Source organism: Phalacrocorax aristotelis, chromosome 12 (genome assembly GCF_949628215.1).
Source record: "Phalacrocorax aristotelis chromosome 12, bGulAri2.1, whole genome shotgun sequence".
Taxonomy (NCBI): domain Eukaryota; kingdom Metazoa; phylum Chordata; class Aves; order Suliformes; family Phalacrocoracidae; genus Phalacrocorax; species Phalacrocorax aristotelis.
The window spans coordinates 22471836-22498498 of NC_134287.1; the positions used below are offsets into that span (position 1 = coordinate 22471836).

General features: G+C 46.5%; 1 protein-coding gene across 2 annotated transcripts in view; it reads right to left on the bottom strand.

Moving 5' to 3' along the window:
- Window positions 1–14689: 14689 nt before the first annotated feature.
- Window positions 14690–26663, bottom strand: part of TCERG1L (transcription elongation regulator 1 like) — a 153958-nt gene continuing 141984 nt past the window's right edge. For both annotated transcript variants that reach the window (XM_075107863.1, XM_075107862.1), the window contains 4 exons: window positions 25277–25412; window positions 20508–20597; window positions 17237–17355; window positions 14690–15688 (listed from right to left, as the gene is read on the bottom strand). In XM_075107863.1, the coding sequence (XP_074963964.1) occupies window positions 15532–15688; window positions 17237–17355; window positions 20508–20597; window positions 25277–25412 (502 nt within the window). In that variant the 3' untranslated portion in view covers window positions 14690–15531. The remainder of the gene's footprint in view (window positions 15689–17236; window positions 17356–20507; window positions 20598–25276; window positions 25413–26663) is intronic.

Here is a 26663-nt window from a genome sequence, read left to right on the forward strand (position 1 = left end):
CGGCGGAGCCCGGACCAAGCACCCTCGCTCTGCTTGAGCGGCGTAAGCCCTGAGCTCATGGCTGGGGGGACCCACAGTCCTGCCCCGCAGCCGAGGGGAGCCACCCACTACCTGGGGTTTTCCTTGTTTCTCAAGGAAATGCAGAGCTGTTGAGGCTACACTGTCAGCCGTGCATCTGCCTGTCCTCCAGCTTAACACACGTTCAGGCGCTTGCTCTCCCTTCCAGTCCCGACCAGCTGACTTTCTGTGGCCAGAAGGAAGAGAAGAGCATCTTCTTTAATTAAAACCCGGGAACATTTCCCCGAATTGCTGGGAAGATGCAGGGATGCAGTGTGAAGGTATACTGTACATTTTCTTATTAAAAGCGTCATGTCAGAAGTACAAGAACTAGAGCTGTTGCATATTTCATATTAGACTACCCTTAGCAGCACGCAAGACAGCCATGAAGATTGCTTTAGAAATTATTCTAGCTGTGGAACATCAGCTAAAGGTGGCTCAATTTATTATTTTTTTTAAAAAAAACTTTGGAGTGATGTCACTATATTAATATCTATATATATATGATGTATATATCGTATATTCATTTGCTGTAAAGTAGGTGTCAGACTAGCTATAAACCCAACACATGGGTTGGGTAATTACCGTTACTCACAGTAGCAGCTAAGACTATTTAATAAAGTATATATTTAGCATAGCAGTCAGAATAAATGTTTGTTTATAGAAATAGAAATAAAACCCATGTGCAAAACCATCTGCTTCTGTCATTACTGTCAGAAGGAACTGAGTTACTACCAGCCACCTACCATCAGCTTTACCATGGGTTTGCATCGTTGTGATTGAAATTATCAAGGGCATCAGCCACAATAGGTTCTCCAGTTTGTTTTGCTTTGCTTGGCTCTTTTTCATTTCACCGGGAATCAGGCTGGAGCTGGCTGGACTGAAAAACAACGTTTCTGATTTACTTGGACCAAAACCAGCTTTTTGCTGGGCTTCCTGTAGCGGGTCGCCCTTGGGGATGCTCGTACGGGGGCGGGGACCTCGGTGCCCGGCTCTCTGCCCGCCCACTCCAGGGCCGATCTCACAACATGCCACAGTAAAGGAATACATTGATTTTTTGCCTCTTCCTTAAGGTACAGGTCCCATCGCCGGGAGACAGTCTGCTAAATACACAAAGTGCCACTGCAGAAAATAAGCGAGGTTCGAAATATAATGTATTGTCTTCCTGAGTACTACAGACAGACCGGTGGGGTAAAACTTATCTTGCCTGCTGTTTCAAAATAAATATATTAAAGAAAGTATCAAAAAACCCCACCTCCTCGTTATTCTGTCCAACACTACCAAATTCCAGTTGGAAAACACAATGGTCTTATCACCATGAAGGTTTTTATCATGGAAAGATAATCACGACCTACTTATACAGTCCAACAAGCAGCTGACAACTCCACTGAAGGAAATAAAATTCTTTCTTCTCATAGTTCAAGCCTAACAACCAAGATTAAAGACATCCAGAAACACGGCTAGAAATCTAGAAGCATGTTTTTCGTGCAGTAAGAACTCCTACCCAATGCCCCGAGGAACAGACGTGTGACCAGCTCAGGAGGAGCGGTGGGAGCCTGCCGCGACAGAACCACCTGGGTTTGTGATGAGTGGCGGCGGCAGCCACCGGCACTGGGATGAATAAATCAGCACTGGGCTGTAAACCCACGATTCCTTCTCCTGAATGCACTTCAGCTTACTTTTGGCATTCTGCATAATTTGTATTATAATTCCCAGCATATAAAGTAAACAATCTTACGGGGTTTTTGTTTTGTTTTTCCCTAGTCTCTCTCCTGTGGCAAAACTTTTCTTCTCATAGAGGACAAGTACAGAATACTTAAAGAGACCAGCAAAATGGAGAGGAAAAAGTTGCCTTTTCTCTTCCCAATCTTCACTTTGGAGAACAACGAACACAAAACTCCACACTCGGGGTGCAGGTGACCCCGTGATGAGCGCGGCGGGGCACAGCCGAGGCTGCAGACCCTGGCTGTAAAGAGCAGCCCCTTCTTTTAGTGGAAATATTCTGTACTGGATAGCCTTGGGGCAGCTCTGAAGGCTGTCCGAGCAACAGGTATTCTGGAAAGAGCCGAGGCCGTGCTCCTGAAGATCACGGGTCCCCAGAGAGGTTGTTCTTTTACCGCATGGCTCTGGAGTCACGCTGTGAAACTCGTGAAGTCTACACAGTCAAGAGAGCGGCGCAGGTGCTCGCTTTTCCTTTTAACATCTCCCTACCCGCAACTAAATGCGTTGCTGTAAATCAGGTGTATGAATGACACCCAACGTCGGCACCGCCTTTGAGATCCTCAGCAGTTAAAAACTTATTCTACCTCGACGCTGTGACACACGGCAGCTTCACGCCAGGCCAACGCATGCCCTTACCTGCACCGTGCACGTCGAGGCACAGCCGTGTGGATCACTCCTACAACACATCATAGGAGCAGCCCCACCACCTTTGCACAAGGGGAAATTAGTAGCTTGCATTTTATTTTAAATTAAAAAGCCAAAATAGATTTTTTTTTTTTTTAATTGCCTAAAGCAGATGCTTTAAGTATAAAGCAGTACATGTTCTTTTTCCAAAGCAACCGAGGGCAATAAAGATTTTGGTGTAACAATTTCGAAAGTTGACATGCTAGAAACTCTCTTCATTCATAGTAACTGCGGCGACTTTAGCAACATAAAGAGATGGCAGAGATTTGAAAGATTTAGTAATTTTTAATTAGCCAATATTGGTGCAAATTGGCACTGACGAAAGTATTACCCGTTGAGTGCATCTGCCACCCATAACTCTTCCCTGTGAAAAGCCAAAGCCCCCGTCAGCGCTTCAGCTGTTCTTGTCTGCTCGAAATGTCAGAAGCACAGAGACGATCAGTTCTGCTTTACGGAGACCTTTCATTGCTCATCAACAACAGCAATTTATTACTCACTCAACGAATTCCCGCCTAAGTGATTCCAATACAAAGAAATTAACTTTACTTTCAGGTCACCGGCATTAAGTTGCTGCGGTGGGTATGTGAGAGAAGCCCGGCGGCGGCTGCAGGCGGCAGCAGCCTGACCTCGGCTCTCCACGTGCAAGGGGCTCAGAATATAACCTCCCCTGCACACAGGCTGCTGGGCGTTTCGCAGCTCGGAGCCGTGCTCCGCGTACGCAGATCCCACTGCAAAGCCACAAGGGAGTCGGCGGAAAGGCTCAGCGGAGAATTCAGACACGCTGAGCACCCCTGTTGCCTTGCGAAGGAAAATGCAAGGCAGCCCTCTCCCACGTCGCCCTCAGGCCTGAGCCGCCACCGCCCCCGGGGCTCATCGGGACAACGGCACGGATGGGAAGTCACCTCGGGGGAAAAAGCTACAGCATCACTTACATGTGACTGCTTTGAGGCCAGAATAATCCAGGGAGATTGCCACGGCTGAGAACAACGTCTGCTTAGAATAACAGAATCATTTAGGTTGATCTTAAAGGTCTTTTCCATCAAGTCCAACCGTTAACCCAGCACTGCCAAGTCCACCACTAACCACATCCCCAAGCGCCACGTCTACACGTCTTTTAAATATCTCCAGGGATGGCGACTCAACCATTCCCTGGGCAGCCTGTTCCAGCGCTTGACAATACTTTCAGTGAAGAAATTGTCCCTAATACCCAATGTAAACCTCCGCCTTGAGAAGCAGCAGAGGGTGAGGGCTTGTGCTTTGTACCATTTTTGCAGACACCAGGTGTCCGTGACCCACGGAGGCACACGTGCCAGCCGCAGGCAGCTGTGTTGCCCAGATACCAGATAAAGCCTCGTGAGGCTCCTCTTGGGCTGTTCCCCAACTCAGCACGAAGCACACGGGCTGCCTGGGAAGTAGGTTCTCCCAAAAAAATCTCCAGGACAAATGTGGACTGATTACAGCATCGTTGTTATCTGTGCTGCATTCAGCTGTGCATCTTTGGAGTTACCAGGTGATTATATATTAGGTCTTGAAGAATGAGGATGTTTCAGTGCTGAAAATTATTTCATCCCTCCTGTAAGGAGGCCAGATACTCATGAAACCTGAGGCTTTTCTGATAGGGAAAAGAGAGGAATTTACAACTTGCAAGAATTAAGCACCATAGGGATCTCTCATAAGACAGGATCCCACCCCAAGAGACTGGTGCTGCAGATGACAAGCGACAACGGCCCCCACTACTCCAAGTTAATTAAACACAGAGCAAACCACATAGTGAATGTGCTTTTTCAGGATGTTTTTCCCCTCCTCTACTGCTTCTCAGAGGGGGATGCAGGGATGGCCAGGTTCCAAAGATGCAGTGATACACTCAAAAAGAAGAATAAGATCCAAGAGAAGGTGTTCGGGTAGCTGACCTACCTTTCAGCTTCTCACTGGTCCGAGGAGGACAGGAGGGACCTCCCAGAGCAGCTCGTCCTGCCCAGGAAAGCTGTTTGCTGGAGGCGGTGGGCAGGAGGGGTTTCCTCAGCTGCACACCCAGCCTGGATGGCCACCAGCGCTGACCGACCCTCCCTCCCCTAACGCAGTAACACCGTTTTGGCACTGCCGCCCTCCAGCAGAGAGTCACACGCAACTCCAGAACAGAGGTGCTTCCTCCCGGGTGTTGCCCATCATCACGTCTTGCTGGTTTTAGCTGCGACGCGCGTCAGCATCGTATGCCGTGCCGCTCCTCAGGGCTGAGCGGGACCGGGAATGAAATCAAAAAGTCCCTCTAGAAGGTATTAGATGAGGAAACGGAAGAGAAGAGAGCACTCTCCAGTGGTCTGTAAATAATACATTTTAATTAAGGCCTGAATTTCACCTTAGGCCACTTACAAAAACTTAGGAATGAATTAAACACCTTTAATCTCCTTTAGGATTATAAGTACTAAATGGCAACAGAGTGGAAAGAAGAACCATTGCACATTGTGCTGCCAAACCCAGCTCGTCAGCATTGCTCCAGCTCTTCTAAAGTGTCTGGTTTTGCTGTTTTACGGCCTTCCTAGGCAAAACATCCAAACACGCTTCCTCTAACCACGGCTGAGCTCTGGCACAGCCTGCTCCCCCTCTTCGTGCCCGTCACCCCGCTCCAAGCACACTCTTCACCCTCAAAAGCATGATGAGGCGGCGCAGGGAAGAGGATCTCCCCCGCTTGGTAACGTTACTGCTGCTCTGAATATTCTTGACAAAACATTAGCGGCTTTTGTTTAAAAATAAAAACATACTGTTGCAATTTGTAAGGAGAGCTATGCAGGTTACACACCAACCTCCAGTTGGCTACGTCTGAATTATTAAATCAATATTTTATTCTTCGAGGAGGAAGAATATCACATCTTATGGAAAATTATTTTTAATACAAACAAAAGACAGGCCTTGAAAGTCTCAGCCTACTGTGCTCAGAATCACAGCCTTTTCAGATGTAGAAGGTCTTTATTAAAAATGCTCTTTAAAGTTAAATATATTCTTGTTTTTCATGCAGTGCTTGTTCCAAGCTGAAACACTGCTTCCCTGTGATGCCAGGGAAAAGCTTTTCTCTTCAAAGTAGGAGAAGGAGAAATACATTAAAAAGACATTTTGCTTCATCAGGTAAAGCCTGATCTAGGAACACGGCAACATCACGCTTGCAGCTTGCCTTCCAGACCGCTGCGCCCGGCACGGTGCGGGGCTGCCCGGGATTTCCTAACGCTCCTCTCTCCTTCGGCCTTCCTTGTCGAGTCGCTCCGCTGCTTTTTGGGCAGTGAAGGTGTGATTTAGTATCGGTAGGAGTTTACGCTGCTCACACAGTTGGGGGAAGGTGGTGAAGACTGTACCCTACAGCAAGTGCTCCTTGGAGTTCTTTTATTTGGTTTTATATATTTGAGGAGGAGACGCTGCAGGAGAAGTTTGAGGAAGAGTCAGTGGAGGTTCTCACGTCGGGAAGGACAATATTGGAATTTAAATCTCACCACAATTGCGCTCTGCCATGAAAGCGACAACAGAGAGGATCTCACAGGAGAGCTGCTCTAGCCACATGCATAACAAAAATTACTAAGAAAGAAGACATCATGTTAAGAATAGGTTTGATAAACGCTGGGAATCATGTCAAAGAGCCAGTTTCATATAAGGGGAAAAAACCAAGCAATTTTGATTGGTTAATCCCAAAGTGGTTTGGTTCAAAGTCAATGACGGCTAAAGAAAAACAGATTCCAAGAGGTAAATGTGGAAAAATTAATTTAGAAAGACACAGACTAGTCCTTACAGCGCAGCAACTTGTATGTAAAGCAGAACTAGAGACTCTTTGGTTCAATTGAAAAGACGCCTGAAATTTGCACCTCAAGCCAGAGTGAGAACTCACAAGGACAGGCTTTTTTCTCTCTAGATAAACAAGTTCACAAAGATGGGGGAGTGTTCAGAGCCTGCAAATAAATTAAAAAAAAAAAAGCTGGATCAGCAAAGAAAGCTGTATCTTATTTTTTTTTAATCAGAAGCCAACTCAAAAAAAAAAAAATCAACTACAGAAGACATTGTGATCTGTATCTTGAAAAGCTTTTTCAGAATTAAATACTGGCAAATTATCCAGTTTTATAAACAGAGAGAATAAAAGGGGGATGGTGTTGTGATCTTCAGCGAAGACGAGAGGACAGGAGCAGCTGTCTAACTGTTGTTTAAAAAAAAATAATCCATCATTTTCCTCCCCAAAGACAAACGCTGCTGAACACCTGAGCACGGAAATACAATAGATCGGAAATGGGTTGTAAGCAAACCCAAACACTCCTTGCACGATCACAGTCCAAACGTCTCTAGCGGGGAGAAACGACAGGCACAAGGAGGGTGGAAAGCGAGCCGAGCGGAGCAGCTCACGGCTCTCCGACCGAAGCGGGGCAGAGCACTGATATTTTAGGCAATTTGTAGGCGAAGGCAGCCCATGTGATGCATCTGGGCTTCAGAAGAGCTTCTGAGCAGGACGCCACGGCGGCAGCGGCCAGCAGAGACAGCGGTGTTGGGGGTTAGCGCAGGAGCGGGGGGAAGAGGAGGAAGATGTGCTGCAGGAGAAGCTCTGGGGCTACAGGGCATCGCCGCCGAGGCTTTGCATGACCTCCACCAGCTCACCGCTAACGAGCCGGACTCAGACTTAGGAGGCCAAAATGGCAGAGACTGGGAACTGGCGGTAGGATGAGCAGCAATGGGAAATATTTAATAATGAGGAACATGAGCTCAGGCACCTGGGGATGAACTTGTGCTAAAACAAAGGCGATCATCAAGTCGAAAGACGAAATACTTAAATTTACCCTATAGCTGTACGGTTACTGCATCCAATTATCGTGTTTTGCTGTGAACACTGAAAAAAAACCTCCATAGCCATGAACTGCGGCAGGCACAAAGGAGAGCTGAGAGACAGTTGCAAAAATGAGTGTCTAACCTGAGAGGCTGGAAGAAATCCGCCTTACTCAGTGAGTGATGGCAGGGCAGGGGCACTTCCTACCAACATGCCAGGCAAACGACCGCTGGAGGAGGGAAAAGAACAATTGTTACGTGTTTCCTATGGTTGAATTTGGACTGGAAATTAGATAAAAAATGATATTGTCAGCATGAAAGGATTAAAGTCGGGGGAGGCACTGGGTGTCTCTGCAGGGACGGAGGAGAACAGGAAAGAGCTGAGAAGTGAAGGCCAAAGTCCCTGCTTTCTTTGCTATTTTCCAAATCTCCAAATTTAAGCATTTATGACCCACGAGGTGAAGCCTGACTCTGCTGATGCCAGCAGAAGCCTCAACAAAATCCTTTATCTAGGAATTAGTTTAAGGTTATCAGTTATTAGGAGATTTGGATGCTTAGAAAAACTTAAACCGACTGTTCTCAATGTCAGTATGTTCGGCCAAGCCAGCGACTGCAGCGGCCCATGTGCTGACCCTCACAAGCTGGGGTCCCAGCGCATTTTCATACATCCACCTATCTCATTTCCACAGCTACACATTTGACCTTGTATCTTGGAAAACCAGGTTAACGCACACCAAAACGCCAGATAGACATCTGCATGGTTTTGCATTAATATCTCCCTCCACCACTCCCAGTGGAGGATGCTTGAGGAAAAAAAGTCCAATTTATAGCAATTTTGACAGACTAGGAAGCATTCAGTCAGGGGAGAGACTGGGTGTCCGGTTTAGCATCTCAAGGTACCTTTTCACAAACTCTTCGAAAGCTAAACACCCTAAATCGGCGTCAGGTCCCTCTTGGCAGAAAGGGGCGAAACTCAGCCCCCCTTTCTGAGAGGAAACATGTTTTCTGCATTTCTAGTTGCTGCCCTGTTTTCCTTCCCAATGCGAAGACATTATTAACTACAACAACCTCAAGACAAGTAAATGGAAGAAAGCCATGAAAAACTGTCTGGGTACAAAACAGCTCCGACACAAGCAAACTTGCCAGAAGTGTATTCATTATGAAAAGCATGCGGAGAGGCAACAATTCTGGGTGTCACAGCCACCGCTGAAGAAATACAATATATAGATATTTCATTGACGGTTGGAAGGATAAATCAAGTTAAATTGCTCACAGAAGCAAACCCAAAGCATCTTGCGGTGAATCTAGAAAAGTAAATTCCTAGTCTCTTGGGAGCATCGCCATCATTTGTTTTCATTTCTTTGACTTCTCTTCATTTATGCTAGAGATTAGCTCTCCCAACAATGATCACAGCAATATAAAAACTAGTTCCCAGAGGAATGGGATGAAAGTAATATTTACCAAAGTAAACCCAAGTGAAGAAATCAAAATAGGAAGAACTAAGTTTAAAAAAAAAAAAAAAAAAAAAAAAAGCGCCACAAACTACTTCGGAAAGGGAAACAAAATGACTTTAACTGTTGCTGAACTACTGAATATCTACCCCAAAATCTGTAGCCTTGTTAGGAGGCCAAACAGCAGAGAAAATCACAAAAAGTCAAAACCCTAAAAACCTACCATCAACAGACTTTTGTATATTTTCACTTTGCCTGCATTGTTCAGAATTTATTCACTAAGTATTCTTCATTTTTCCTAAAAAAAATACAACACAAAAAAAAAAACCAACCCCAAAACCCCCAACCCTGTAAGATTATCACCTTTGTTTTTTTCTACTATTTATCTCATTTTTTGCCAAATAGAATCCTGCTAAGGATGTAAACAAATTACTCTTGAAACAGCACTGTTCAGGCTAAGTCATCAGTATTTTATCAACACGTGAAGTTAACGTGCAACAAGCTCGAGCCTTTGGCAATCCATTTCACGTCAACTTGGTTTTAAACTACAACTTCTTCCTTAATTTTTAGCATTTCATTCACAGGGGAGGCAAAACCAGAGCCCCACCTGGATATGCACCCTGTGGTCAGCAAAAATTCATCCTTCTTCCTCGAGTGGTTTCCCAGTGACCCAACCAACTTATAAATGTATCTGCTGTACACGTCCTGTTCTGGCTATGGGTTTTTTTTTGAGGTTTCGGGCTGTTCTCGCTAGGCTGTTGGTTGAACTGAAAACCGTTACATGCTTTGTAATGTTTTGGGCTTTTTTTTTTTCCAACTTGAAAATCAAGAAAGGGCAGACAACCCAAAACCCCAAGGCACTTACCTGAGCAAAAGAACAGCAAGTCCAACACAGATACGAAATCGTGGAGCAACCGAAGGAAGGCAGAGAGCGGCTGGAGACTCCAACAAGAAGCAACACGACCAGTTTGCAGATGATCATCTCCCGGTGAACGACGGAGCGAGAGCAGCCCCGAGGCGCGATCTGGCTGCTTTCCTTGTCCCACGTCATTGCTGGGCATTGCTCAGAGAAGAGGCTCAAGTGTTTCAAGTGTATCAAGTTTCCAGGCAAAATAAAAAGTACGTACCTCGCTTTCCATGCCCATGCGGGTCAAGACACAACAGACTTAAACTGCAGCAAGAGAAGTTCACGTGGGAGGGGGATAACCCTTCCTACCAGGAGCAGCGAGACTGGGGAATGAACCACCTGGGGACCTCTGAAATCTCTGCTTCTGCAGGTTTAGAGAACCAAAATAGCCAAACACCTGCCAGGAGGGATTACACACAGCTGAGGCTGCTGGGCACAGGGGCTGGGTTAGAGGAACAGGGTGTCGGGGGGGGTTTTAACCCTCAAATATTTCAAGTTTAATTTCCGTAACTCTTTCAACAAAGCAGACCAGGATCTGATTTACTGAAATACAGCGACGTTGAACAAATGCTACAGGATCAAAATCTTTTAGCTTTGATAAGAGATTTTTCTGATCCTAAGAAAGCCAATATACTGAAAATTTCACCAACAGTAGCAGCTTCTGAGGGTGCTTTAGCTCATTCTTGCCGCCCACGTTCCCTAACTCATTTTCAGGGCTGTCCCTTGCTGCTGCAGCAGGCTGGGGCTCTGCTGCTGTTTGCGTTTCATTTTCTTGGTGATTTCAAACATAGCAAAGGTTTTCTTCTTTGTATGACAAAGAAAGACGACACTTATTAAAAACCTTGTTGAAGATTCTGTTTGAGGTATTTTTCTTCCCCCCCCCCGTAGAAATAGCAAATTCAAGGCTGTTACACGGTTTCATTGGCTCCTTTAGAACTGCTTAGGGTCATTCCACAGTTTTTGTTTTCTAACCTAAAAAAAAAAAAAAAGGGAAAGCCTCTCAAACAATCCCCCTCCTTTTTCATTTTCAGAAACCCAGTACAATTCCATCTTTTTCTCCTTTCAACAGCCAGACCATCACTGCTCATCACAGGCTCGGAAGGAGCCCAGCACACCCCCACCACTAGCCCCAGCCCAGCTCCTCCCGCCCAGCCCCAGCCCAGGTGGTTCCAAGCCGGGGCTGTGACCGGGGCAGGGCAGGTCGGACCCACCTGAGCCCAGCAGCTGAGAAAAGGCTGCAGGTAAGCCTAAGCCCTCACGGGATCAGGCTCGGTACTTACCTCCAGCCTAAGAGATGCGCATAGCTGTGGAAGGCTGGGCGTGCGGTTTGAGTGTTTCTTGTCAAAAACGCCGCCTGTGTGAGTTGGAGAGCCCTTGGTAGAGGGGTGATCACGTCGTCCTCAATAAACCAGGGTTAGAACAACTGTGCTGGGTCAGGGGAAGGTGGGAGGGAGCATGGCCCCAGCAGCCTCCCACCCCTGCATCGGGGCAGGGACCTGGGATGAACGACTCCCCCTCAGGTGATCCTGGGGCTTAAAAGCTGGATTTCACCTGTTTTAACGGGACAGGTACTAGGAAACAAGGGATTCCTGGAGAGCTGAAGATGAACAAAACTTGTAGCACAATAATTTGAACAATCTAGTCACCATCCACCCTTGAAACCACCCTAGAAAAAAAATTCAGTGGGTTACTCAAATCAGGAGTAATTCGATTTTCCTCTTGGTTACCCAGATAAATGGAAGAGTGGCCTCATTTTAGAAGGTAAAAAGAGAGTCCTGGAAATTAACTAATTCAAGAAAATCAGTTTATTCTGATTTGTTCTCGTGGAGTTGTTCAGGTTTAGTAAATGCCATCTCTCACTATGCTTATCCCCTCCTAGCGTGCTCGTGCAGAATAACCATCTCCCTTTCTAGACTTAACTGCACTGGGCAAACAAGGTCTGAGGCTTCTAGGGTTTTTTTCCTAGTCTCCTCTCACGTTAGCATCTCCTCTTCTCCCTGGTGTCCTCTAGTGATGGGGCTGCCCCGGTCCGGCTGCCTCCCCAGCGCCTCGCACAGGTAAGCTCCGTTCAGAAGTACTTTCGATGACGGTGGGGAGGCCTGTTTGTCTGTCCTTGCTGTATCTTGGGTAAGGTGCCCGGAAGCGTGCATCCCAGCTTACGACAATTTAGTTACATTGCAGAAAAGAAATACCTAATTCTGGAAAAATTGTAATTCCTGAGAAAAACAACCAACTCTGACCATTTAATGGAGCTTACCCCTTCTCAGAGTTTCTTGAGGAAGCTCAAAGCTCCGCGTGTGCTCCGTGAGCGAGCTGTGGATGACTCCGTAGGTGATCTCCCCTGGCCGTACGCGGCTGTAGCTTCCTGGCACGCACTATATGCCATTAATGTGCGACGGTGGCACGTTTGTGGCCATCATTCTTGTGCAATTTCCAAACTGTCGCCCCCGTGACAGGCTGCGGCAGCGCGGAGGTCTCCTGCCCCTCCCTCGCAGGTGGTCCCTGGGGAAACCCAACCCAGCCAAGCACCAGGCCTCCTTTTCTCCAAGAGTTGCTGGATTTGGCGTCAGGAATAGCCTCATTTTTCAACGCCTGGAGGCCAGACCAACCTCACCTCTAACCTCGACAAAACCAGCCTTGCCCGACCATCCGCAGGACAAATGCATGGACCTGGAGCCGGCCCGTGTGCTGAGCTTTGCGACACATCGAAGGCACTTGCAACCTTCGAGGCCTTCCTGACTGTAGAGCGGTTCCATTTTATTACGGTAGTATGATTTTAAACAATAATCATTAGAATGAGACTATTAATGGCTATTATGCGTTATATACTATCCCAACCCAAAGGATAACTTGGTAAAGCAAAAAGCAGCTACATTCACCTCGGACTGGACTAAAAAAGTTGCGATAGAAGGGGGTTCTTTGACACATTAGACAAGAACGCGAATTCATTTATATTCACAACGCTAATGCATGTATTTTGACAATTCCTATACGTGGTGAAAGTGGCGTGTGAATAAAGGGGATGTAATGGTTCCCCTCAACTCCTTTTGAGTTTTCTACATTATATACAGGATATGCAAAAGCGGTTTAATTTTCTAAGCCCTGCCTCCTTTCGGCAAACCGCGTCCCCGTGAGCGCGGGGGGGGTCTCGCTCGCGCCCACCCCGGCACCGGCCGCGCTGGCGAGGCGGGGGAGGCATCAAATCCAGACGAGGAGCAGCACCTCCGCTACCAGCTATCCCCAGAAGGAATAAATGTGGCATCCCTAACAAGGCGCTCTGCGATTTGAGTTAAAATCTGAAGTGGTTTTGTTGTTTCTTAACGTTACCCAGCTCTCTCTCTCAGCTCAGCAGAAGTATTTCTGTAGAAGAATAGGAGAGGGCAATGTGGAGGAAGGCTCTGCCTTCCTCAGAGGAGTTCTGATGAACGATGAAAAGCGGTCATTTTTCTTACGTATAAGTAACGAGAGGGGAACGTTTTAATCTGAGGCACCTGAAGTGAGATTAGGATTTGTTAAGGGCATTGAGAAATGAATAGGCCATACAAATACTACCTGGGACGAGATCACACGCTTCCGCAACCTTGACACGCTTCTCGGAATGTATTTTACCTTGACCACCGTCGGTATTTTGCACTATAATGTGCCTTAATATACACATTTCCTTCTGTTGTACCACGGGGCTAGCTGCATTTATTTTAATATTCCTTGATTTTAAAGGTAAGAAAACTGAGCTGAACTTGGAAGCTTTCTAACAAATATGGACCACCACCGGCACTGACGGCCTCTTGCGTTTCACAGAATTTCAGAAGGAAATCCAACAGATTTATCCGTTCACTATTGTACTTACATCGTGGCGAGGATTTCTGGCATTGCCAGGAAATGCTAAAATCAAGGAGAAGCCCCAAAATATTAATACCCCATTTTATTCATACTTGAAATAAGGGATGGCAGTATAGGGACTAGATATGCACGTACATTTAGAACAACACAAGGGGTACAAGCCACTGAAACAGAAGAGCTTTCAGTCATAAAAGCAAGGTCTCAATGTTCTTCTGCACCTTTCTTTTTTTCTTTTTTTTTTTAAACAGGAAAATTTGCAAACCCTTGTGAAAACCCCTACGAAGTCTGTCTTCAGATCTACTGAAAGACCTACATCTTTTTCCCGGGTCACCGCTGCCTCGTCCTACCACCCGTGCAAGTGAGCGGCCTTTGTCTCTACAGGGTTGACGCCGGGCTCCTGAGTCACACAGTGGTGGGAGCAAAGCAGGCTCTTCCAGTGACGTGAAAACAGTCAAGTAACGCTGTGAGTGAGCGGCTATCACAAGCCTCATCAGCCACGTAAAATCAGGTTGCATCTACCGGCCGGCACTGCAGCTCGCTCGGTGCCGAAGGCCCCCCCTCGCCTGCAGCGGTGCGAAAAGCCGGCAGCATCTGCTTCACCCGGTGACTCCGACAGGGCAACGCGTCTCCTCGCCCCCGCCAGCGGCAGCTTTGGCTCAGGTCCTGCTCTCATAGAAATAAATGACATTTTTTTTTGTCACGTGGAAGTTGGAAACTCTACCTTCTTTCTAAAACACACCGTGGTTTAGCTACTCTTCTTTGAATTACTCCGAGTTCATTTTTCCAGAGCGTTAGAAAATACTCTTTATTTCCTCGATTATAAAAAATATCCAGCACGCATCTAAAGAAAAATTGCTGTTAGCTGGGGAAGATATCAAAATCGCTCCTACCAAATAGGAATCTATAAATCTAATGAGTAATAACTTAAAAATTAAGTCAGCTGAGAAAATAACACCACAGACAGAGGGGGGTGCGTCCTTCCTTCAGCATAAAGGAAGGGATATAGCGATGCTCAGCGGAGCTGCGCTGATTTTCTCTAGCCACACCCTACCTTCATAGCCAGAACCGCCGTTTTGCTCTCGATATGTCCAGAACCCCAGCTGGTATCAGCAGCATTTGCGTACGAATCACGAGCCGCAGGAGCTCTCTCCGGTCTTCTACCTCTCAAGTAAAAACCACGACACCTGCGCTATCTTACCCAGCATTTCGGAACGTTTAGAAACTTAAACCCCCCTGAAAATTGGCTTAAAATGTTTATTAATTAAAAAAGTTAAATATTTATTTATACAAATATGATGAGAAAAATCTCATGCAGACTTTTCACATACAGTAACATAACTGAAATCATACTGCGGTGGTTTTACAAAAGAACTTATTTCTGGGAGCTCTGACGGAGAAGTGCTGCTGTCGCCCGTGTGCCCAGAAGCACCATTCACGGTAAGTAGAAAGCAAATTCTGGAACTTAAAGAGTTCTTCCTATGGAACGTATGCCAAGATTTTCACACTCTTCACCAAGATTAACGATTAATACCTTGTTACTACTACTCAGAGAACGGGACAGAGACGTATGAACACCGGGTAATGAATTCCCGCGCACCACCCCTACCTCTAACGCTTTATGTTAACGCATAAAGTTGCCGAAAGATTGCTTTAGATAATTCCCCTAAATGATGAAAATATCTTGAGATTGTTACGGATGGCATCTGCTTCTGCTTAATTACAAATCTGTGTTGGATTCATAATTTGTGTATATTACAAGTAATTTGCATAATTAAAACAATTAAGGGATTGACATATCATGGCAATTAGAAATGCATCAAACTCTGGATGTTATACAAAAAAGAGCTTCAATATGAAACATTAATTTTTTTGAGAACAAAATATCCTTCGGATTCCTGCAGAACAACCTTCACAAATTCAATACATGTTCAATAAACTCCGTTTAGAGAACGTTTTTCGCAGGGATACGCGCCTCCTCGCCAGGCTGTTGCAAGTTTAACCCCGAACGCTTTAGCCTTCCTTTGGCCTTCTTGCTGCAGTCCCACCGTCAACTCGTGTACTTATTGCCAGTTTCAGGAGTCTTTATCTCATTTTCCGTAGCCTTATCCTGTTTTCTTTGTCCCTCTTTTTAAGAATAAGTATGAACTGATTGAAAAAATGCTCTTGGTCCTTCTTCTTCTGAACAAGGCGAAACCGCTGGTCTCTTCCATATTTCTCTGCAAATTCTTTAAACGTTGTTCTGCAGAAAAGAGAGACATTTTAAAGCCGCCACTTGGCCAACCCACACTCAGACTCTCTGACCCGGATCTTGCTTCGCTTTTCACACAGACACTAAAAACGGGTGCTCTGGGGAAGGTTAGGCAGGCGCGGGACGAGGTAACCCCCGGGACGGGGGGGGTGAGACCATGCCAGAACTGGCCCCGCTTTGGGCTCGCGGAGCAGCCTGCAATCGCCAGCTTCCACTTTTTTGGTTTAGAAAAATCTGGGTGATAGCTGGGGGGAAGGGGGAATTTTGAATCATGGACGCAGCATTTGCTGCGGCCCAGGTTACTGCGGTTGTAATCTCTGCCTGCCGGTACTTGCGGGCAGTATTTCAATAACTAGCCTCTAACGGAGCAGAAAATCACACCCGTGTCTAATTGCAAACAACCGCGCTTAGGCCGTCGGCAGCACACGACGCCTGATGAAACGCCACGCTAGTTTGATCTTTTCTATAAACAGCAAAAAATTAATTGTAACTCTGAGTGACCGGCACGATGCAATTGAAATCTGCGGGCAGCTCTGCCCGGGGGTTTCACTGTCCGCTCCAGCACGTCCCAGAGCAGACAGGGCGTTGGATGGCACACCGAAACCGAGCCAGAGGCTGCTGCTGGTAGATGGGTTTCTTTGATGCTGTGGTCTCACAGTCAGCTCAACAGAAACACTAAGCGGCAGGGTGTTCCCTGCCCTGCAGGCCAGCACAATTTTGCCCTCGCAGGCTGAAAAACATCATTGCTGGAACCAGCGTTTGGCTGCTGCGTTGGCCCAGACTATTCTCAGTTTTGTTGTAAAAAGCTTCTTACAGTTATGACTTCCAGAGCCTGACGTGTTGTTTGCGTCTGGGCGCCTAGAGAGGTAGTGCTGCGCAATTACCTGCGCACGTCAGCAGGGAAAACTGTAATGTCTTAGTTCCAACAGCTTAACCACACTTCTATAAATCTCTTTATTTTCATATAATATACAAACGAGCAGGTGCTCTCCTCAGCCTGCGCTCGCCATTGTGCAGTTTTGGATCCATTACTTAAAAATCAATGTAGAAAAATAAACCAGGGCATTGCACGCTTCATTTTAATTTAGTGATGTGGCGTTAATACTAACTTTGTTAAATTATGTTTCTCTTCCATCAAAACTTAAACCTAAATACAGTTTTTCACTAGTTACACCTGCAGGGCCAATATAAATGCGATTTAACATTAAGGCACTGATTTCATATAGCTAATATATGCGCGTGCGTTCCATAATTATACCATCTATATGCGTATAAAATAAATGTGTTATGCAAAACATGACACGTTCTTAATGGCAGAGGGAGGGAAAGGAACAGAGGGAGGAACGGTACGCTCCCTTTCCCAGTAATATAACAAAATATTGTAAAATATCAGGGAAGAGACTTCAACGCAGCACTGTAACAGCGGATGTACGAGCTTGCTGTAAGGAGTAGGTTCAGAGTTACGGCGTTCCGGGGCTGAGAGGCACAGGCTAAACGAGAAAGCTTATCTTAACAAATCTTCATAAGGCAATGCAATACCTTGGCGACAGCTTGGATTCTTCAAGGAGCTTTTTAAATTCTTCTTTGGCTAACAACAATTTATTTTTCTTTTCTTTGTACTCTTCTCTGATCCTCGTCTTGACAAACTGTTCAAATATCTTTCCGAGAAAGGGAAACAAGATACAGCATTTATTAACAAAGCCTTTATGGTATTTATGCTTGATCAAAGGGCTGTCAATCTCACAAGCTACAGTTCTTATCTGCCCTCAGTACAGGCTGACTCGCGTGCAGCTGAACCTGCGTCATGCGGCACTGATCACGCTCTCACAAAATAAGTAGCTGGGAAAAGGTATAATTTGGACAGATAACATCCTCGTTCAAACATCAAGCGCAACGTAAATCAAAATTTCCTGACTTCAGTGTCTTGCTCGCATTTTCATGCCTGTAGCATTATTTTTGCACATCTCTACAACTGACTGCATTTATTTCGTTTGGATCTCGCATCTTTCCCAGCTTGCTGGAATTCCGCAAAATGGCTAACATGCTAAACATCAATATTCTGTAGGTTACCCCCAAAAAAGCCCGAAGACCTTTAAAGTCAGTTGTCAAAAAGCACGAGTTTACACGTGATCCCCTGCACGCAAAGACCCAACAGCCTTCATGTGGTCGGAAGGGTCGACAACCTTCCTCTAACAGTATTTGGCAGCTAAATATGCAGCAGGGCGCTCAGCAGCAGGATTTTTGGTGTCTTGAAAAAGAGTTAATGAATTCACTATGTCTCAAAAGTCTGCCAACTGCTTTAATCACATTTTTAATACCAAAAATCTGGCCCTGCTGGTTTCGCACTCTAAATGTGGCGCACTAAGTTGTTGAATAAAAGGAGCTGCTCTTCAAAATGCTGTTAGCTTTCCATAGTCACCATCCTTTCCACCACAAATTACATACATTAAATATGATTACTACGGTTACTACCACGGTTGCTTTCTCATCAGCCATGAGGAGGCACAGGTGCAAATCTACATGTCGTGAAAGCTAAAGTAACCAAATTACAACTGGTATTTAGTATGGTATGTTGAAAAGGGAAGAAATAGCACTGGAAAAGTAAACATCAAAAAATGGCCATGACAGAAGCGCTACAAAAACCCTGACTATATCATACTGTATGCAACTGTGTAAGTTGAGAGTAAGAGGAGACAGAAAAAATGGAACAAATAAAGGAGGCGACGCTGCTATTGCTTGCCTTTCTGGTATCAGCGAAGCTGTTATGAAGGTAATAAATCAAAATTAACAGATAGCTCATTAATACAGTTGCTCCTTTACCCTTCACTGTTACTTGCTTAAACACAGTAGCATCTTTCAACTGTTAATAACCCCCAGCAAATATCGGTACGGGCGCGGCGCAAACCGCAGATATTCAATAACGGATCGTTACGTTCCTCGGGCAGTGTAAGGACACCCACAGAGAGCAGAGCCTGCACTCCTGGAAGTCAAACCCACCTCAATGCAAGTTCAAGTCAAGAGGAGGTTCCCTCAGACGCCTGCAGATCGCAGTCAGCATGCTTTCCCTGCCCTCTCCGACGTCCCTGCCTGACCGTGGGAAGGAGAGACCTGCAGTACAGCCAGCCCCGCTCCGGCACCCACGCCTCCCTCGCTCCTTCACTCCCTCCTCCGTTCCTTCATTCCTCCCTTTCCTTGTGAGCCACTTTTCACCTCTAACCACCTCCAACATAAATTCATCTGCATAATTAAAAAAGTTCTCAGAGGCTCACTACTCAGGTCACGCAGTCAGCATCACCGAAGGTAAACGTTTCCATAAACCTAAATAACGTCTTCTCCTAATTTGAGCTGCACTTCAAGTAGTACTTTCATTAAACAGGCATCGCTCTTGCCCGAGCCCTTCTTCTTAAACCACTTCTTGGAGGAAAATGGGGTCTAATGAAATGGCACTACTCATAATGAACATCTCAAAATCTTAACTTCAAGCTCAGTAGCTAAAATAAACTACACACCCGGCACGTGCCCCCAAGCTTACTGGTTTTTTAACCCTGTTTTGCAGAAAAGCAGCCGACGGTCGCCCTCCTCCACCTTAGATCTGAGCCTGAAGTACCCCCACTCTCCGAGCCAACCCCTGGCGACGGGTTTCGACCTACAGGGCTGCCAACGACTTGCTTTTCATAACCCTTCCCTTGAGTAACGCGGCCGCCCCCCTCAGCAGGGCTTCAAGCACGTTATATTATGTGTATTCATGATGTATTTTTATTATCTCATCTCCAAGGCTGACAAAATGAAAGAAGTAATACATCTTGATTGACTCATCGAGGTCTGGGTTTTGTCCTTGCTGATTCCCTGAAATAAATACAAAACTCCCTGCTCAGCCTCTTGTCTAGCAGCGTTTTCCATTCTAGCAGTTTCTCTTACGTTTTCATTCCCATATTTCCTTAGTGTTTTATTTCACTTTTCTTCTTAAGAAAGAAAATATTGGGAGTAAATGAAGATGTATGTGCCCAGTCCCTCAGTAAATACCTACAGGAAGCTCTCTGGAGAATCACAAGACAATACGGGCCCCAGTGCAATGGAATAAGTACATTTTTCACCGTGTTTATTTAACAAATTCCATATTCAAAGTTCTTCCTTCTCCAGGATGACCAAAGACGGGTAAGGAAGAGAAATAGCTACACAATAGAAGTGTTTGCCTTCTCTGCAACATCCTTGCATCTTTCCTGTATTTTTTAGACTAACCTGCAGCCCTTGGGTCCTTTTAGATCCCTCATGATAATTAATACCCAAACAAACAAGGCAGCAAAAAGTCCACTTCCCTTTGCAGCTTGCTTTAGAAAAACCAAACCCATTCAGTCCGACACCAGCACGGCCCCGGCGCTCTCTCCATTAACGCCTAGCAACTTCAGTTATTGCAAAACACGGCAGGAAATACTGCCAACCTCCCAGAGAATATCCTAAGTAATAAAAATGAAGCCTCTCTACACTATTTAAATAATTCAGAGCGGAAACTTTACCTTGCGGCCATTTCCCTTTCTACAGCCCAGTTTCCCAGACTCAGTAGTTGTTCCTACAACCCGAGAGAGCGCGGCTCATCTCTATGTGCAAACTCACGCGCTACCCCTTGCTTTTCCAAGGAGACAGAACCTTCTTAGGAGCAGAGCCTAAATTAGGAGCCTCACTGAAAAACTCAAAAAAGAAATTTTAATTTTATGCAATTCTTTTGATCCTAGCAAGATGATAAATCTGTTGATACGGTCGAGAGGGGAGACGTTTGCTGCCAATCAGAAGCTACGCTGCAGGCAATGCTCACCTGTTTTCGTTCTTCCGAATTTAGCAGAAGGTAGCGTGGATCAAATACGATTTTGTGTAACTCTTTTTCCCACGTAGAAAATGCTGAAACCTGTGAGGTACACAAACACAGCTGCATTAAGGAATTTTAATAAGGATGTGAAAGAAGAAAATGTTCCAAGGTGAAGCAAAAGAGTAGTTCAGAAAGCTAATGAACCCTCTAAAGGACGCCTCAGAGCAGTTAGAAGTTGAATTTTAATCTGATCCTGGCAATGCGCTGAATGCCCCCACACCATTAGTACTGATTTGCTCTAGGACATCTCAGTGAGTATCTGGGAGACGTTCGTTCCCACATTTTTGACGGAAAGAATCTGTAGCAGAAAGGAAAATGCTATTTTATTACCCCCTTTGTACAACAGAAGCATCAATTTCTATTTAAGCAATTATCTCAGCTCTAACTCCCCTCCTCTCCAAAACTGAAGTCATAACCCAAACAAGGCTGTCAGCGCAAGCACGCGCTGAAGAGCTAATAGGGAACATCTTCAAAGCACTGTGTTTCCCTAGTAAACGTGCCGTTTCCCTCCAAGAGCAAGGACGTCACATCTCCTCCTTTCCGCGGCTTCCAGCCTTCCCCGCTGAATCCAGCTCTCCGGAGCGCGGCCCTGGGCGTCCCCCCAAGCCCCGTGCACCGCTCGCGCTCCTACAGAGGCTCTTCCGTCTCCTCCGAAGCCTCCTTACGGTGAGTGGGCCGTGAGGGCCACCACGAACCCGAGCAGGTCCCTCACCTGCCCCAGCCCGCTCTGCCCGGAGCTTTCCCGGAGCAACCTTCTGGGAGCGCAGGACTGAAATCCCCAGCCTCATCTCAGTATCTCGAACAACATCACTGTTAATTGTTACAGAAAACTCTGGAGTAACATAAAATATTCTCATCACTCCACCTACTTACAAAGAAGAGTAAATCCACTAAAAAAAATTAAGTATGTGAAGGATGATTAAAATCGAGTAATTAACACTCCAGCAGGAAAGCTCTGATGAAGCACAGTGGGTTTAAGGGGACGGGGTCCCCTCCTCGAGCGGTTAGCACTGGAAGCTCGGAAGGGTCGCGGTTCAGGCTAACTCCCCGGCTGCGCAGTGACGCAGGGCTGCCCCCTCCACGCGTCGCCTTCCCGCAGCCTCGGCTCGCCCTCCACGTGGGGCCACGTGGCTGCCGAAGCCCGGAGGTTTGGGGCTCTTCCCCTTTCAGAAGGACCAGCCGCAGGAATCCTTTTCTTCGGGATGTCTTTTATAGTCTCTCTTGGACATCAGCTTTGCTCCCAGTACAAAGGCCAGTTTGAACCCAAAGCTAGTTGAGCTCAGGTTAATTTATCACGTAATCGTTCCTGTTTGTGATTCTCTGTTTAGCAATTACTCCATTTGACGTACTGCAGATATACACCTAAAATAAATGTTGGATACTGAGATTTATAATTTGATTCTAGTTACACATGTCATACACTGTTCAGGATACTTATTTTGGGGCTCTGCGAATGCATATAAAATATTAATATTCTGACTAACCCCTCAACGTGTTTTGTATTGTGACCTTCTTCCCTACTGTGGGACATTCAGCCAGGGAACACGTGCACCGGGGGTGGTGGGGGTGGCATCTCTTCCCAGAATAAATAATCACTTCCTCAGCCTAGCATCACTGCAGGCGAATGGCATGGAATGGAATAGAATAGAATCATTAAGGTTGGAAAAGTCCTCTAGGATCATCAAGTCCAACCGTCAGCCCAACACTACCACGTCTCCTAACCCGTGCCCTGAAGTGCCACGTCCGTATGTCTTTTAAATACCTCCGGGGATGGCGACTCCCCCACCTCTGAGCTTGTCGTGGGTTTCCAGTCTCAACCTCTGCTCTTAACCAGAGTGCAAACCACAGTAAAAAAAACTCACAAAAATGCAACGTGTTGCGTTTGAGCGGTATGTTTAGAAGTGAAAGGACATCTATCTGAAGAGCTGATTCAATTTTGATTCACTCTGGAAGCCCAGCAACAACGGTAGGTTGAGATTTTGGCTTTGATTAAAAGATTTCTAAGAACAGAAAGGTGAAGCGCCTGGTATTTTCAGCAGATGCATTTATCTTCATCAGCCAAGAGCTCCCAGCTTTCAGGAGACGCTGCTCTGGCAGGGAACGACGTCCACCCCGGACACAAGCTACCGAAACACGCAAAAACCAGCACGAAGGATGGCGTGGCAAAGGGCTGAGAGGGGGCGCCCGGGGCGAGGACCACCCTGCGCCCGCGCTGGGAACCCCCTCCTCGCGTCGCCACCCGCTGCTGGCTCTGACACGCTCCCACCGTCCCAAACCCACCGATGACCCCCATTAAGAGATATTAAAAAGTGGGAGTCTGTGGCTTGACCTTCTAGAAGGGGGCTCTTTGGGTCTGTCTGAAAAACAGGCTGGGGGGAAAAAAAACCCAAAACCCCTGTGTATTTGGTTTTTTTTTTGTTGTTCTTTAGGATAATGCTGAGGCTGCAAGAATTGTTTTGAGATGGGAAGCTGGGGGTTAGGACCTCCCAAGCCCCCTTTTTCCCTCCCCAATATTAGGGAGGTAAAATCTTGAGAAAAAATACCATTTGGAATCCTTTAAAAAAGTCGTGTTTCACTGACAGCATCCCAGCAAAGAGAAGACTTTCCTGGAAAGGCAGACTGTAGAACACGGATATTTTGATGATGTGGCCGTGAGGGCGCCAGGAAGAGGCTTAAAATTTCCCCTTCTTCTCGGGATTTTGTGTTAACTTTTAACCTTCCAGGAGGATATCAGAGATTATATTTTTACACAGAAAAACTTGCCACAGACTTAAGAATAGTGGCACTGCCTTGGAGCTACCCCAAAAATCCCACGTGATTTTAAAATGTTAAAATAAATATTATTCTGTTGACATAATTTAGGCAGGAAAGATTCAGAACTACGCTGAAGAACCGCAGCTAGTTCAAGCTGTTTGTAATGCCATCAAATAACTTCCTGAGAAATAATATTATGAGAAAATGGCAGGAGATGTTCATTAAATAACCGGTTTCAAATAACACTAATGGCCTCGCTGCGTTTCAAGCAATGCCAACCAGCTGGTGCTAACCAGCGGCTTGTCTGGACATTTAAAACATGCTCAGGGTGAAAGCAAAGTAACCTATTATCTATAGATTTTCAAATCATAGCAAAACCAAGCAGTAAATTTCCTGCGTTTCTTATTTTTATGAGCAAGTGGGACTCTTACACTGGAAACACTTGAGGAATCCTATTGCAGAACATCCCTAATACTTTCCAATTTTGACTTCTTGCCCCCTGACTTAAAATATGCCAGCAGAAGTCTTCAGAGAGTATTCATATATGGCACTTCTGCATTTTTTAAGCATAAATAACAAAATGTGTTAATAAAGCAGGTCTGGCATGGAGATAATTCACTCTTGAGTTTCTGAAGCTCTAATTATCTACCTTTAAAGTCTGCTGATTACTGGTGATAAATTTTATAGGCCTAACAACAGACACCTGGGATTTTTTTTTTTCTTTACAGAAATTACAAGAACTTCTACAGAATACATATTTGCAGAGCGTTGGAAGGAGGCGTAAAATCTGCATACGCTGCTCCATTATACACCCATTTACATTTTCAGGATTAGGACCTAAACCTGGCATGCTTCTTAATTCCATTCACGCTCAGAATCACCAGTTCTCTGGAAGAAGGGGCACCGCGAGATGAACTTTTGTGGAGGTGATTTTATATTTATAAATAACAGTACCCAAAATTCCTCATGTCGACGGTAATCTTCACGCTGCCAGTTCAGCAGAAGTTTCTAAGTGCTACCCCAGAGAACAGACGCCAGGCGGAAGCTCTGCACAGAGTCAGTCACCAGATGCTACTACGTGCTCTGTAACTCGTGTTTCACCACCAGTCACGAGGCTGACAGCGCCGACGGGCTCTATCTGCAGACTGAATTCATGCTCCATCTATCGACTCGTGATCTGGATTAGGCCACGGTACAGTGGCTGCAGTAAGGCCGAGCCCTCCCGTAACCGGTGCCAGCTCCGCGCTGGCCTGGATGGGAGGGACGGATGCTCCCGCCTGGCTGGCGCGGAGGGGCTGCCTCTTCTTGTCCCCTGAGCATCCCACCCTCCTGCACGTCAGCCTCAGCTGGAACCACCAGCTCTTCTCAAGGAATTCTGGGAGGTCCAGGGAAAAGGGCAGGTTTTCTTAACCCTCCTGAGACTCCAGTATGTCCTTTCCTAACAGACTGGGCAGACTTTGGATGGCCAGCAAGTGAATTTGATTTCCCACTGTGGGGATCATTGGAGTTTGCGGTGATGAAACCTCTCCCACGCCAAAAGAAAGCAAAAAAGCTGGCCAGGAACGTTCCTGAGCCCGGTGCTCTTTCAGGTGATACGTAGGACACGTCTCTCGTCCTTTGTGGGTCATGTCATGGCCGCTGCCGGGCTCCGTGCGGGACCCCGGGGTGGTGCCCACGCCCTGCCGAGCCGCCGGTCTGCGCTGGAGGAGCCACCGCCTCTGGTGACCTTTGGGTCTCTCTATAGGAATTCATTTGGAGCCGCACCTGCAAAGAGCTGCCAGCTCTGCGCGGCCAGAAGGAAAACCACAGTAAAGCACCACAAAGCCTACACCGAGAAAAAACCCTCTGAGTAATTCTTCCTTTGACTGCTAAGTCATAGATATGAAACGATTCCTGCAGTCGTCCTAGGTGATGCCCTATTTTTATAAATGAGAGATGGCAAAGCAAGCAGGAGCATTTCTTACCCCTCTCTCCAGAAGCATGTCTCGGAAATGAGTGATGCGCTCTTCGAGGGGAGGCGTGATCTGAGGCACTGACGTTTCCTCACTTTTCTCCTCCGTTTCAGCCTTCCCCTCGTCAGCAGCTTGGGAATCTTCTGTTCTTTAACAAGGTAGATAGAAAATAGTTCAGTAATTGTCTTTTAACCCTCTCTAGAAAAGCCCCCGGGACGGCAGGACTTCGCGCGCACGGAGCACCCGGGAGCAGGCGCTGAAGTGACCCAAACCTGCAGCGCGTTACGAGACCGTGGGGCTGGAGGGCCCTGCCGAGGGACCTCCGCGGCTCCTCATGCAGAAGGATGCTCTGCTGGTGTCATCAAAGAGGAACTCAGCAGCGAAATACTACGCTGTATTTCAAGCTACAGAAAAGCGACAGCTTTATATAAGATTTGCCAAGGAGTGGAGACTTTAAAGGAGTGACTGAAAAGACTCATGTTGGTGCCCCCAGACTTGAAAGCCAACACTAATCTTTATTTTATGTTCCCGTGCGCCCCCCGAGCCCACTCCTAAGGCAAGTAACCCGGCAGCGCATCGCACCCACAAACCTGCAGTAAAGCACCAGCGAAGAGCCTGCCCTTTGCCAGTGCCAGAAGGTCCATCGTTATCCTGGCAGCCTTTTTCCAAGACTGCATCTGATTAGAATAAATAGGTGTTTCTGAGAAAATACTGCGCATGGCTTGGGTCCCTTTGCCTGCAAGAGCCCCTGGATAAAGGCACATACATAGCACCGCTGTGCTCAGCTCAGGAAAGGAGGACAGTTGACTGCAAGTTGCAGCCATAAGGGTGATGCTGTCCTCAGGTGCAATCCCACGTAGTCGCTGCCATCACCGGGGCCGAGCTGTCTCACACCAGATAAATCCCTACGTCATTCTATCAGCGTCACGGACCGTTAACGCTGCACTCCCGCAGCGCTGGAAGGAAACACCTATTTCCCCGCTGCTGGGAGGGCGGGAGGTCTGCCCCCGTGAGCCCTCAGCATCTGCAGGGAGAGGTTAATCAGATGGGAAGCCAAAGCTAGGGAGGAGTCTGCTCCAGGGGGGCGATGCGATTTGAGACGGGGATACGAAACCCCTGACTTCAGTGAAGTTGGCCAAGTCAGACCTCGAGATCTGACTTCTGCTCTGGGTCCATCCTGCTGTTTCTTAATGCTTTGAGCAGTGAATGCCTTTAGCACAGTCTAAGGCTCTTTCTGGAAAGATCAGGAATCTTAAAATGATCACAAGGTCCACGTGAGGATAATGAAAGTAAGGCAATTTGATTTTTAGCCTCCTACTAGGCATGGCTGTATTTTCTACTGATGCAATTTTCACCACTACAGAATAATACTTAGTTCGAAATTTCAACAGGAAAACAC